The sequence below is a fragment of the Malus domestica genome, chromosome 04 (assembly GCF_042453785.1).
Source record: "Malus domestica chromosome 04, GDT2T_hap1".
Taxonomy (NCBI): domain Eukaryota; kingdom Viridiplantae; phylum Streptophyta; class Magnoliopsida; order Rosales; family Rosaceae; genus Malus; species Malus domestica.
Window position 1 is genome coordinate 6,233,652 of NC_091664.1, and position 13,466 is coordinate 6,247,117.

The 13,466-nt window shown below is 39.5% G+C and overlaps 1 protein-coding gene across 1 annotated transcript; it reads right to left on the reverse strand.

Annotated features, from left to right (window-relative positions):
• Nucleotides 1-5,940: 5,940 nt before the first annotated feature.
• Nucleotides 5,941-12,084, reverse strand: LOC103407702 (novel plant SNARE 11-like). The gene is made up of 10 exons (XM_029100956.2): nucleotides 11,184-12,084; nucleotides 10,991-11,083; nucleotides 9,404-9,497; nucleotides 9,215-9,252; nucleotides 8,599-8,687; nucleotides 7,614-7,693; nucleotides 7,440-7,496; nucleotides 7,246-7,338; nucleotides 7,067-7,141; nucleotides 5,941-6,414 (listed from the first exon to the last, which is right to left on the reverse strand). The coding sequence occupies exons 1-10, from the start codon at nucleotides 11,258-11,260 to the stop codon at nucleotides 6,325-6,327; spliced, it is 786 nt and encodes a 261-aa protein (XP_028956789.1). The 5' UTR covers nucleotides 11,261-12,084; the 3' UTR covers nucleotides 5,941-6,324.
• Nucleotides 12,085-13,466: the final 1,382 nt, after the last annotated feature.

Consider the following 13,466-nt stretch of genomic DNA (forward strand, 5'->3'; position numbering starts at 1 on the left):
TTCGAACAAGCAATCCTGTTGGGGATCCGGCTCTCGAGATTCGGAGAACGATGCCTCTTCGATTTTTGAGAAAGCAATCCTGCTGGGGCTCTGGCTCTCGAGATTCGGAGAGCGATGTCTTCGATTTTTGAGAAAGTAATCATGTTGGGAGTCTGGCTCTCGAGATTCGGAAGGCGGTGCCTCTTCGATTTTGGAGCAAGCAATCTTGTTGGGAGTGTTTTCTCGAATGTGAGTAAAGGTTGGGCATGTTTGCTAGTCTACCTTGCCACGAAGCATAGAGGTTGACACACAGGGACTTTCCAAATATCCAGCAGTGGTACTGTTCCTTTACCCTCTCTTCGATTTTTGAGAAAGTAATCATGTTAGGAGTCTGGCTCTCGAGATTCGGAGGGCGGTGCCTCTTCGATTTTGGAGCAAGCAATCTTGTTGGGAGTGTTTTCTAGAATGTGAGTAAAGGTTGGGCATGTTTGCTAGTCTACCTTGCCACGAAGCACAGAGGTTGACACACAGGGACTTTCCAATTATCCAGCAGTGGTACTGTTCCTTTACCTTCTCTTCGATTTTTGAGAAAGTAATCGTGTTGGGAGTTTGGCTCTCGAGATTCGGAGGGCGGTGACTCTTCGATTTTGGAGCAAGCAATCTTGTTGGGAGTGTTTTTTCGAATGTGAGTAAAGGTTGGGCATGTTTGCTAGTCTACCTTGCCACGAAGCACAGAGGTTGACACACCGAGACATTCAAATTATCCAGCAGTGGTACTGTTCCTTTACCCTTGTGGGTAATAATATGGTAGCTAGACCTTCAAAATTTATGTGTGTCTAAATTTTGTTAGTGTTGTTTCTTTGCTATTCTTTTACCCTTCTTGGTCAGAGCGATGTAGTGGGAGCTGCAAGCTTCACGTGTCTCAACTTTGTCAGAGAACTTTGACAAAGTTATATGTGGTACCCATGAGCTACTGTTGCGTGTGGGAAGTGGGTGATTGAACAGTACGATTCATGTGCTTTCTACTTCGCCAGAAATCTTCGACAGAATGCCCATAATTTCCGCAAAGCTGAGTGTGCGTGTGACAGGTGCTGACAAGGCTGGAAAAGTAGGTGCCTCTTCGATTTCAGAGATCGGCCCTCGTGGTCTCTGAGTAGCCCAGCTTTTGAGAAAGCAAGCCTCTTCGATTTCTGAGATCGGCCTTCGTGGTCTTTGAGTAGCCCAGCTTTTGAGAAAGCAAACGCCTCTTCGATTTCTGAGATCGACCCTCGTGGTCTCTAAGCAGCCCAGCTTTTGAGAAAGCAAACGCCTCTTCGATTTCTGAAGCTTCGTCGAGTGCAGATTTTTATAGGGGCTGACATTAAGTTCCAAAGCACACTTGAATATCCACCAGTAGAAGCTCCATTCTTGCACTTCTAAGATCTTGATTTGTCCGACCTCTTCTCTCTTCAACACCTTTGAAAATGTCTGGCCCCTCCGACCGTCGTTTGTTGAAGAGGCAGCCCCGCCTTCTCCAGACAACATATGGCGCCCATCCTTCGTCTCCCCTACTGGTCCTCTTAACGTTGGGGATTCCGTGATGAAGAATGATATGACCGCTGCGGTAGTGGCCAGGAACCTTCTCACTCCCAAAGATAACAGACTACTTTCCAAACGGTCTGATGAGTTGGCTGTTAAGGATTCTCTGGCTCTTAGTGTTCAGTGTGCAGGTTCTGTGTCTAATATGGCCCAATGCCTATTTGCTCGAACCCGCCAAGTTGAATCATTAGCGACTGAAGTGATGAGTCTCAAACAGGAGATTAGAATGCTCAAGCATGAGAATAAACAGTTGCACCGGCTCGCACATGACTATGCTACAAACATGAAGAGGAAGCTTGACCAGATGAAGGAATCTGATGGTCAAGTTTTACTTGATCATCAGAGATTTGTGGGTTTGTTCCAAAGGCATTTATTGCCTTCGTCTTCTGGGGCTGTACCGCGTAATGAAGCTCCAAATGATCAACCTCTAATGCCTCCTCCTTCTAGGGTTCTGTCCAGTACTGAGGCTCCGAATGATCCCCCTCCGGTGCCTTCTCTTTCTGGGGCTCTACCGACTGCTGAGACTTCTCCTAAGCAACCTTTGTGAAGGCTTCCTCTTGTTTGTTTATTTTGACTCAAGTATATGTACATATTTGTAACTTATCGGGGATATCAACAAATAAGCTTTCCTTCATTTCAACGTATTGTGTTAAATACACCAAAGCCTTCTTCGCTAAGTTCTTTGAATTTTCTTTTGTTGAAGCTTGTATGTTGAAGCTTTGTGAGTGGAGCATGTAGGTTGAGGTAGTGTTCCCTTAATTTCCCGAGTGAGGAAAACTTCTGGTTGGAGACTTGGAAAATCCAAGTCACTGAGTGGGATCGGCTATATGAATCTTAGAACGCCATTGTGTTCTGTCCTGTGTCATGTCCTCCGTTAGATCCAAGTACTCTAAGTCTTTTCTTAGGGTCTCTTCCAAAGTTTTCCTAGGTCTTCCTCTACCTCTTCGGCCCTGAACCTCTGTCCCATAGTCGCATCTTCTAATCGGAGCGTCAGTAGGCCTTCTTTGCACATGTCCAAACCACCGTAACCGATTTTCTCTCATCTTTCCTTCAATTTCGGCTACTCCTACTTTACCCTGGATATCCTCATTCCTAATCTTATCCTTTCTCGTGTGCCCACACATCCAACGAAGCATCCTCATCTCCGCTACACCCATTTTGTGTACGTGTTGATACTTCACCGCCCAACATTCTGTGCCATACAGCATCGCCGGCCTTATTGCCGTCCTATAAAATTTTCCCTTGAGCTTCAGTGGCATACGGCGGTCACACAACACGCCGGATGCACTCTTCCACTTCATCCATCTAGCTTGTATTCTATGGTTGAGATCTCCATCTAATTCTCCGTTCTTTTGCAAGATAGATCCTAGGTAACGAAAACGGTCGCTCTTTGGTATTTCTTGATCTCCGATCCTCACACCTAACTCGTTTTTGCCTCCATTTGCACTAAACTTGCACTCCATATATTCTGTCTTTGATCGGCTTAGGCGAAGACCTTTAGATTCCAACACTTCTCTCCAAAGGTTAAGCTTTGCATTTACCCCTTCCTGAGTTTCATCTATCAACACTATATCGTCTGCGAAAAGCATACACCAAGGAATATCATCTTGAATATGTCCTGTTAACTCATCCATTACCAACGCAAAAAGGTTAGGACTTAAGGATGAGCCTTGATGTAATCCTACAGTTATGGGAAAGCTTTCGGTTTGTCCTTCATGAGTTCTTACGGCAATCTTTGCTCCTTCATACATATCCTGTATAGCTTGGATATATGCTACTCGTACTCCTTTCTTCTCTAAAATCCTCCAAAGAATGTCTCTTGGGACCCTATCATACGCTTTTTCCAAATCTATAAAGACCATGTGTAAATCCTTTTTCCCATCTCTATATCTTTCCATCAATCTTCGTAAGAGATAGATTGCCTCCATGGTTGAGCGCCCTGGCATGATCCCGAATTGGTTGTCCGAAACCCGTGTCTCTTGCCTCAATCTATGCTCAATGACTCTCTCCCAGAGCTTCATTGTATGACTCATTAGCTTAATACCCCTATAGTTCATGCAATTTTGTACATCGCCCTTATTCTTGTAGATAGGCACCAAAGTGCTCGTTCGCCACTCATTTGGCATCTTCTTCGTTTTCAAAATCCTATTAAAAAGGTCAGTGAGCCATGTTATACCTGTCTCTCCCAAAACTTTCCACACTTCGATTGGTATATCGTCTGGGCCTACTGCTTTTCTATGCTTCATCTTCTTCAAAGCTACAACCACTTCTTCCTTCCGGATTCTACGATAAAAAGAGTAGTTTCTACACTCTTCTGAGTTACTCAACTCCCCTAAAGAAGCACTCCTTTCATGTCCTTCATTGAAAAGATTATGAAAACAACCTTTCCATCTGTCTTTAACCGCGTTCTCTGTAGCAAGAACATTTCCATCCTCATCCTTGATGCACCTCACTTGGTTTAGGTCCTTTGTCTTCTTTTCCCTTGATCTAGCTAGTTTATAGATATCCAACTCTCCTTCTTTGGTATCTAGTCGCTTATACATATTGTCATAAGCCGCTAACTTAGCTTCTCTCACAGCTTTCTTCGCCTCTTGCTTCGCTTTTCTATACCTTTCACCATTTTTATCGGTCCTATCCTTGTATAAGGTTTAACAACATTCCTTCTTAGCCTTCACCTTTGTTTGTACCTCCTCATTCCACCACCAAGATTCCTTTTGGTGTGGGGCAAAGCCCTTGGACTCTCTTAATACCTCTTTTACTACTTTTCAGATACAACTAGCCATGGAATCCCACATTTGGTTAGCTTCCCCCTCTTTATCCCACACACACTGGGTGATTACTTTCTCTTTGAAAATGGCTTGTTTTTCTTCTTTTAGATTCCACCATCTAGTCCTTGGGCACTTCCAAGTCTTGTTTTTTTTTTCTCACTCTTTTGATATGTACATCCATCACCAACAAGCGATGTTGATTAGCCACGCTCTCTCCTGGTATAACTTTGCAATCCTTACAAGTTATACGATCCCCTTTCCTCATTAGGAGAAAATCTATTTGTGTTTTTGACGACCCACTCTTGTAGGTGATCACATGTTCTTCTCTCTTCTTAAAGAAGGTGTTGGCTAAGAAGAGATCATATGCCATTGCAAAATCCAAGATAGCTTCCCCATCCTCGTTTCTCTCCCCAAAACCATGGCCACCATGAAAACCTCCATAGTTGCCTGTCTCCCTGCCCACGTGTCCATTTAAATCTCCTTCTATAAATAACTTCTCCGTCTGAGCAATTCCTTGCACCAAGTCTCCAAGGTCTTCCCAAAATTTCTCCTTCGAACTCGTATCCAACCCTACTTGAGGTGCGTACGCACTAATCACATTGATAAGTTCTTGTCCTATTACAATCTTGATTGCCATGATTCTATCTCCTACCCTCTTAACATCTACAACATCTTGTGTCAAGGTCTTGTCCACGATGATGCCAACACCGTTTCTCGTTCTATTTGTGCCCGAATACCATAGTTTAAACCCTGAGTTTTCTAGATCCTTTGCCTTACGCCCAACCCACTTAGTTTCTTGTAGGCACATAATATTTATCCTTCTCCTCACCATAACTTCTACTACTTCCATAGATTTTCCCGTCAAGGTTCCTATATTCCACGTTCCTAAACGTATTTTGCTCTCTTGAACTCTACCCTTCTGTCCTAGCTTCTTCACCCTTCCCCGTCTAATAGGATCAAAGTACTTCTTTTGTGTGTCTCGTGTAAAGTTGATAGGAGCATATGCTCCCAAACAACTTTGAGTGGAGTCGTTCGAAAAGAAGTTTTTATAGCCCCCTTGCTCATTTAACACTGCATCCGGATGCCGATGGAGATACAGCGACCCTTGCTCACTTATCACTGTGCTCGGGCCACACAGCACGCCACTTACGGGTGACGCCCTAGCTTTAGTGCGATTTCGTTCTGGATTCATTTTCATAAGGATTCGACGTAATCATGGAGTGCCGGCTGTCGACTACCTGACGCCCTCCCCCTCCTCCTTTATCTGGGCTTGGGACCGGCAATGTAAGATAAACTTACACGGCGGAGTTCAACTCATCTATGCGAACTCAACTCATCTATGCGAACTCTCTATTTTTAAAATTCAAACGTAAAACCTCTCACTTACAAATGAAGGAGAATATCACTAAATTGCAGTACTAAGTGGTCATTATAATGCATTACATACTCTAATGTTCATTTACCATAAATGTATCGTGTTTGCGTCGTATGAAATACTCCTAAACGTAAACCCAATTTGTTAACCACCAATACCTATAATTTATCATGCAAAATCTTATCATTTTATTGCGTTGTATATTACTATCACATCAACTTCTGACTTAGATGCATTCAATCCACGAAAATTGAAATTCACTTTGAAATTTGAATATTAATTTGGTACATGAAATAATTTACCAAACAAAGATTGGGTAAAAAGTGACTACAAATACAACCAAAGGGTAAATAATGTATGAGAACCAATACATCCTAAAATACACCTTGTATACCGTCAGAGGGAAGAAACAGTGATAATACATATCTCATGCAACTGCAGCCAATAACACAAGGCACAACAACAGTAGTAAGACTGGCTTTCTCGAAAATCAGCTGGCCTTCAGAGCAAAACTTACCGGGATATAGCTTCCGTATCTGCTCCGTAAAACAGGGTAAAAGCTAACGTTCATTTGAGCACGAACCATCTTGGCAATCTCATGACATGGTCCATTTTGATCTCTCCTCAGTATGGATTCCACAGTAACTTTCGAGTCATTGCAGGAGGGGCTAATCCAGGAATATCTGGAATGTTCTTGTTGTTTGGATGAACCAGCTGAAATTCAAGATAAAAAATAAAAAAAACAAGTTAACCATATATCCACCAGACAACATCCAACCATCTGAACTCAAGTTCCTAAACAGGAACTACGTTTCTCAGAATCGCTTATAAATATGAGAAAGTTACCGCACAAACTCTCATAACTCAAGTTATAAAGGTTCAAAGAAACAGAAGAAACAAATATTTCATGATCATAAGGCAAATTAGTTCATTGCCTAACTAGGTAACTAGGAAATTCAAAATCTACTTGAATCTGGAATAATGATTAGTAGGAAATTATGTCAGAAGAATACTTGCAACCAAGTAGAGACGTTCAAGTACACCTTATCGCTTCATTACTTGCTTTCAGAAGCAATGACTATACTTCCACAACATATGATATTATTTAATATTTAGAAAACGAAACTGCATTGAAGCACTGAAGGTGTTGTATGCAATTGAAGGTCAGGAATAGATCTTCAGCATATAAAAAGCGAATAATCTGAGTGCCTTCGGCAGCAATAAAATGAAAATGATGAGGGTAAAATAACAATACTTCTCTAGCATCTATCAGGCTACACTTTGCGTAACAAAATTAAGAACTCAATTATGTCGATGGAATTTAAAACACTTTGGAAACAAAACTAGAAGCAAGCGTGTTTCGTACCTTCACAATAATGATGGCTATGACCCCAATGACAATCAAGACAAGTAATCCCATAATACATCTATCAGTTGCAACCTAACAGGAAATAAAATGGGAAAGAAAGAAGTTCATAATGAGTAATAAAAGTAGCAAATATCATCAACATACGAAAAAAGCAAGTGGATAATTCAGAAATTGACCTGCCTACCAATTTCCTTGACCAGCTTAGAAGCTTTCTTGATTGAGAAATGAATAGAGTCCAGCTCGTTGACAATCCTGCTCATTTGTTCAGTCTAAACATGAAAATAAAAAAAATAAAAAAAATAAAAATTAGTTACCATGCCTCTGCAATTTTTATAAGGAATATGAGGAAATACAATTGAATACTAATTACTTGAGCCTTGAGAGCTTGTGTTGTCTCTGTTCCAACATTGATGGTTTCATGAACAACCTATTACAAACAGGAACACATAGAAAAGTCATACTCGAATCATTTTTAACAACGGATAAGAGCAGGAACAAAGTTTTTCTTCCAATAATCAAATTGATATTTTCCAGATGCACGCACCTTTTTTGATCTCTCAATGGCTTGATCTGTCTCATTCATCATTTGGTTTCCATTATCCATAAGTTGTTGATTCGTCATAGCTGTCAAACATATGGACTCTGGTTAACAAGTAACTCATGTAGAATATATGTTTAGTGTCTTTCAGGTAACACAACATGGCATGATTTGTTAGTTGTTACATCAAGCAGAGTTTCTGAACGTTTAAGAAAATGCATCAATCATTTTCAGCATTGCATCTAAACAAAATACTAGTGTCAGAATTATTACCTGAATGCATCTCTCATAGGAACTTCTCTAAACATTAATATGCATTACTTTTTCTTTGTGATATCAAGTGTAACCTCTAACTCTATACCAATTATTCAGTCCTTTGTAATTGATAGCCAGAGGCATATATCCATTATGCAGTTGCTGTTTTCAATCGTGAATTACTGCAATATAACTCATTCCATACTAGGTAGGAAATCGTTTGATAACACTTCTCACTATTTCTTAATGTTTTAAGTGAACATAGATTGACAAGTACTTTGATAGAGTCAAATTTACCTGTAACTGATTTAATGAACCTCCAACTTGTGACAAAGCATGTACATCAAGACCACCAAACCAATTATATAATGCAACCAAACAAATAGAGGAAAAATTGTAAAAGGTTGTATGTGGTATCCCTTTGAGCTTCAGAGAGAGAGAGAGAGAGGATCTACGTAAGTAAACATTGCATTTCAATCAGTGTCTCTCAAGTTTCTATTTTCTTCTCTCCACATCAACCATGCAGGATGTTATGGCATCCACTATATATTTGTATGAGTGTAAGTCTGTCAGTATGAGTGAGTGAGGGTATGTGTGCATGTGCACGAGCATGTGTGTGAGCGCTATATGTAAAACCATAGAATATTAGCGGATGGGTAATATGTTGATAGTGAATTGTTAAGCCCATAATTAGTGCAAAAGTATACAAGGCCAGATTGCATGTTAACATGCTTACCCGAGGCTAGCAAGACATTTTGTTCCCCAAAGTCTTCTGCCGGCCCATCAAAGAGATCAATTTTCTTGTTTTCAAGGTTTGATGCGTATCTGTACCAAAGGCACACCAAATGTTTCTATAAAATTATTATTATTAGAAAAAAGATATATCATCAATTAAAAAAAAAAAAAAACCAACTTTGACCCAAGCATAAACCAGTACTTTGAGCATCCAATGGGACAATTTCAAGAATAACAACAACAAAGCCTTTTTCAAGAATAGGACGGAGACATGTTCATCACTACATCAGTCTAAAAAACATCCACGTTAAATATTTGGTAAATATGGGAACGTTGGATAATCATATGTGAAATAATAATTAAGACTCAGAAAACAAGGTGTTTTCTAACACAGGTATTTCATTCTCCAAATTGATATGTAATGAACCTATATATCAACGAAATATCATTTATGTAAGCCTGGGGTAATAGATGTCAAAGTCAGATGGATACAATACAGTTCATCCACACAAAAATAACTAATATAATGTACACTTAAGAAATACCCAACAAGGCAAATGAATTGGGTATTTCTGCTAAGAATCAATGAATGTAATTTCTTGCTGATGCTAACTTACTGTTTCTTCAGAGCCACATATGAATTCAACTCTTTGATCTGCACAAAAGTTCAAGCTATTAACACAAGTATAACTTGTTAAAAACAATTAATATACACAAGAAGATAATTAAAACAAAGGAAATTAGAAAAGGAAAAAAAAAAGTAAGCATAGCAGAGTCTGGAAATGAAATAAGGATTTAAAACACACCATTGACTGCTTTTTCTCATTCAGCATTCTACTGGTATTTGGGTCATTTATTCTCTCCATATTCTTGACTTCTCGATCAAATTCTTTGATAAGCCTGAAAACAACACAACATATAACCTTATTCACAAGACACCCAAATTGATGAGTGTCACAGGTTTGAATTCAAACATCAGAAAGAAGTTGAGTTGGATAACCGCAACTCTTACAAACGAAGGCCAGAAAATCTGAAGGCAGGAAACCCCATATGCTGGCCAAAACAAATAAACTAAGCACAGATCCATAAGATTATAGCATTTGTTTCTCAAATGACATGTCAACACAAATAATACATTAGTATATGGAATTTAGGTGTTTAGGTAACAGATACTATTGGGTAGAAAAGTAAAAAGGTAACCAAGAAAATCCAGAGGTCTACATAAAAGGAACGAGTACTGAATTAATATGCATATCTGGGCATAAGAAGCAAATAATGTTCATTGCTGGTCACTTGGTCAGTGGTCACCAATCCCAAACATGACATTAGACAAGATATTTCCATCCCTTACATAAAATGGAGCAGGATGCAACTAAATGTCAGCTTAGTTGCACTTTATCACATTTTCAGCATTAGTCACAAATTGTATAAATATTCCACTCCCAAGTATACTATTTTTTTGTCGATACAAATTTTATTACCAAAAATGGATAAACAATCATAAAAAGACATTTAAAATGGAACAAACAAAACTTTCCCCTGCCCTCCAAAATAATGGCATCCCCCCAATCTGAAAAGGAAGAAACAGGAATTTCGCAAAATTCTGAAGGAACCTGAAGCTCAAAGTAATGATTAAAATTAACGGTAAACCTCCGCATCTCCCTAATGTTATCGCATATTGTCTAATTTATTACTGGCTACACCACCCAAAACACATCCATCACCCAACACCTCCGTAGGCCTACACACTCTTCTTCCGTCCCCCAAATGCCTTGTGCTCACAAAATAGTGCCATGAAAGTTGCCGGAATTAGGCAGCTTAAACAGCCTCCCAAAGGACCCAAACAATATCCACCCCCTATTTAAGGCAAAATAGTGCCATCCATGTATACTTCTATATACCTCAAGAAAAAACATTCAGGTAAACCTCTCTGAGTATTGAGCATCTTTCTATTCTTCAGAAACAACTTCTCAGTAAATAAATTCAATCACAAACCAAAAATAAAATAAAAAAGATCCTCTAAAAAGTTCCTTTCTTTATCATCATTTAGCTTATGAATATAATTTGAGGAAAATCATTGATTCTAACTTCAATAAATTCAAGTCAAATCGAACCCTTAAACGTGAAAAAAGCCAAGTATAAATTCCTGCATCAAGATCTAATGGAGCGTAGTGTACTGAAACTCATTTATTTCTTGGCCAACTTCTTGATATTAAAGCTAATTCAATTGCATTACCTTCAATCACAGTCAAGAACCCAATTTACCATTCAATAACTGGCAGCACAGACATTCACCAACTTATGAAGAAAATTGAATTGAAAATTAACCCACACTAAGTGGACGATAAATAAAGAGGATAAAACGGTAGAAAAAGAAAAAGAAAAATTAATACCTCTTACAGTCTCGCATCTTGTCAGTGAGCTCTTCCAGCTGCCTACTCTGCCTATTCGAGTCCTTAATCTTCTCCAGCTTTTGAAACCCATTTCTGCCATATATCCAAACACTAGACTATTAGAGCCTGTAACCTTCAGGAACCACAAAATACTCAGAAATTCGATCCAAAGCAAAGCCAAACAGATGCTTACGACAATGCACGGAAGATATCGGCGATTTGTCCGTCGATCTCCGCCAGCTCTTCGCTGATTGCAGATAACGGATCCATCTCTCCAACACAAAGCAATCAAATCAAATCAAATCAAATCAAATCCAATCCAATCCAATCCTTCAGATCATCACAAAGCTCACAGATCCTCAGAAATCTCCCAATCAAATCCAATCGGCTTCGAACCGCATAACCGAATCGAATCGAAACAAATGCTAATACAAAGAATCAAATCGCATCCAAAACAAATCGAATAAAAAAAAAATTAGAAATGCGCGATGGGATCCGGGGCAATGTGGGTTACGATGGGGATCGGAGGGTTGGATTGGAAGTGGGAACAGTGTCCCCCCGATCTGAGAAAACTCTTTCTTTATAATCAAAGAGCTTCCTCCTCGTGATTTACAGAGACAAAACAAATTATTTGGAATTTTTTTTATATTTAATTTTTGTTTTTGGTGGGGGAGTCTGGAGAGATGATGAGAGAGAGAGAGAGAGGGAGAGGGAGAGGGAGGAGCGCGTTTAAAATTTACGCCAAAACATTTGGCCGTTTTGAAACGCTTGTTGGTTCGTTAGGAAGGAGGGGGGTGGGACCCCTATCCGGAAAGATAAAACGCGTTTTTGTGCCGTTGTATTGTTGTAGCCCGCCGGCGGTAGTTTTATGCACAGAAGTCGCAACGACAATACTCCAATGTTTTTCTTTCTCGGTTGGAACTTGGAGGGTTTGGGTTGGGAGGGGTTTGCTACAATTTTATTGATGCATGATACGATTCTTACAGTATAGGAAAATCTCCTCTTTTTTCTCGAGAAGAAACGATAGTTAATTTATACATTGTTTGTACGACTAAGAAAAAATGTTTACGATAGATTCCGTTAGACTCCATTGTGAAAAATAGCAATGGGTCAAGGCAGTGGTAGGTATAAAACTAATGAAAAGAGTTTGAAAACTTTGAGTTTTAATGATAAGAACAAAATAAAGGGTAAAATGAATTGTACCAGGATTGACTTTTTAGTGTAAAAATATGGTTTTTCGTTAAAGTGAACAGTACCGAGTGTTTTTCGTTAAAGTTCCCATATCATTATCGTCCGCATTCCAATTAGGATTTTCCCTTCATACCCGTAAGTTTCAAATCAAGGATTCCCCATCCCCACTCCTAATGGGGAACAGCTTCCCTGCCCCGTCCCAATTTAATTTGCGGTGATAGGTACATTACTATGTCTGCTTCATAGGAAGGATGGATGGCCTCAAACTATTTGTGTAGGGACATTGAGGCAAGTATGTAGGTGCTCATTATAGAGAATGAATTCGTTGAACACAATCAAACGAGAGTAATTGCATGAAGTTCTACATGCATGTCAAGCAAGCAACTCTACAAGTTCAAATTATGCACGTAATCCTTTGACCTGAGACATCATAATTGTCTTAGGGATACATTGCTGATCAATTGACAAGAACACATGACTGTGGAGCCAAAAATAATCAAGAGGCGACACGTGGATTTTTGGGTAAAAAGGAGAAAATTACCCTCGAGGCACATCGAGATTTCTACGTGCGAGCAGCGGGCAATCATCCCTCAACCAAGTCAAAAGTGCCTAAAATAGGTATTAATTCAAAAACTATTCCATCCATCCTCATCAAATCTTCTCCACAAGGTAACCCCCAAATCATTACTTTTTAATCATACTAATTAGCTAACTAATTGATTTATTATTCCAATAATTTACTAATTAGCTACAAATCAAGAACCTAACCCAAAAAGCCATCCAAGTGGCCGGTCCCTCTCCTCCCAAGGGGGCCGACCACACCTCTATATAAACACTCTCATTCTCTCCAAAACTCAATTCCAATTCTCTTGCTAAACTCTCTAAATTCTCCAACACTTTTTCCTCAAAATTCTAACTTTGGCATCAGAGGTTCTTCGACCAAAACGCCGCCCCCTCCCCCCCCAATTCATCGTGGGCGAGTGAGGTTCTTGGCCTTGACCTAAGGTGTTATTTGTTTTGTAGGTGCAATTTTGTCCAAGAACAAGGAGGAAGAAATTTGCATCCACAAATTGGTGCTTTCATTTAGAGTTGAGTCACACACTTGTAGAAGACTCTCGCATCTAAGGTTTCTTGTTTTTTTGTCTATTTGTAGATTTTTTGTACGTTCTTATTCTAGGAATTTTTATTTCTAAAAATCCTTTGATAAAACGTGAAAGAAAAGTACAATGGCAAGAGATTCGGAAACCTCGACGAACGAAAATTTCAACGTTCAAAGATTAGGACC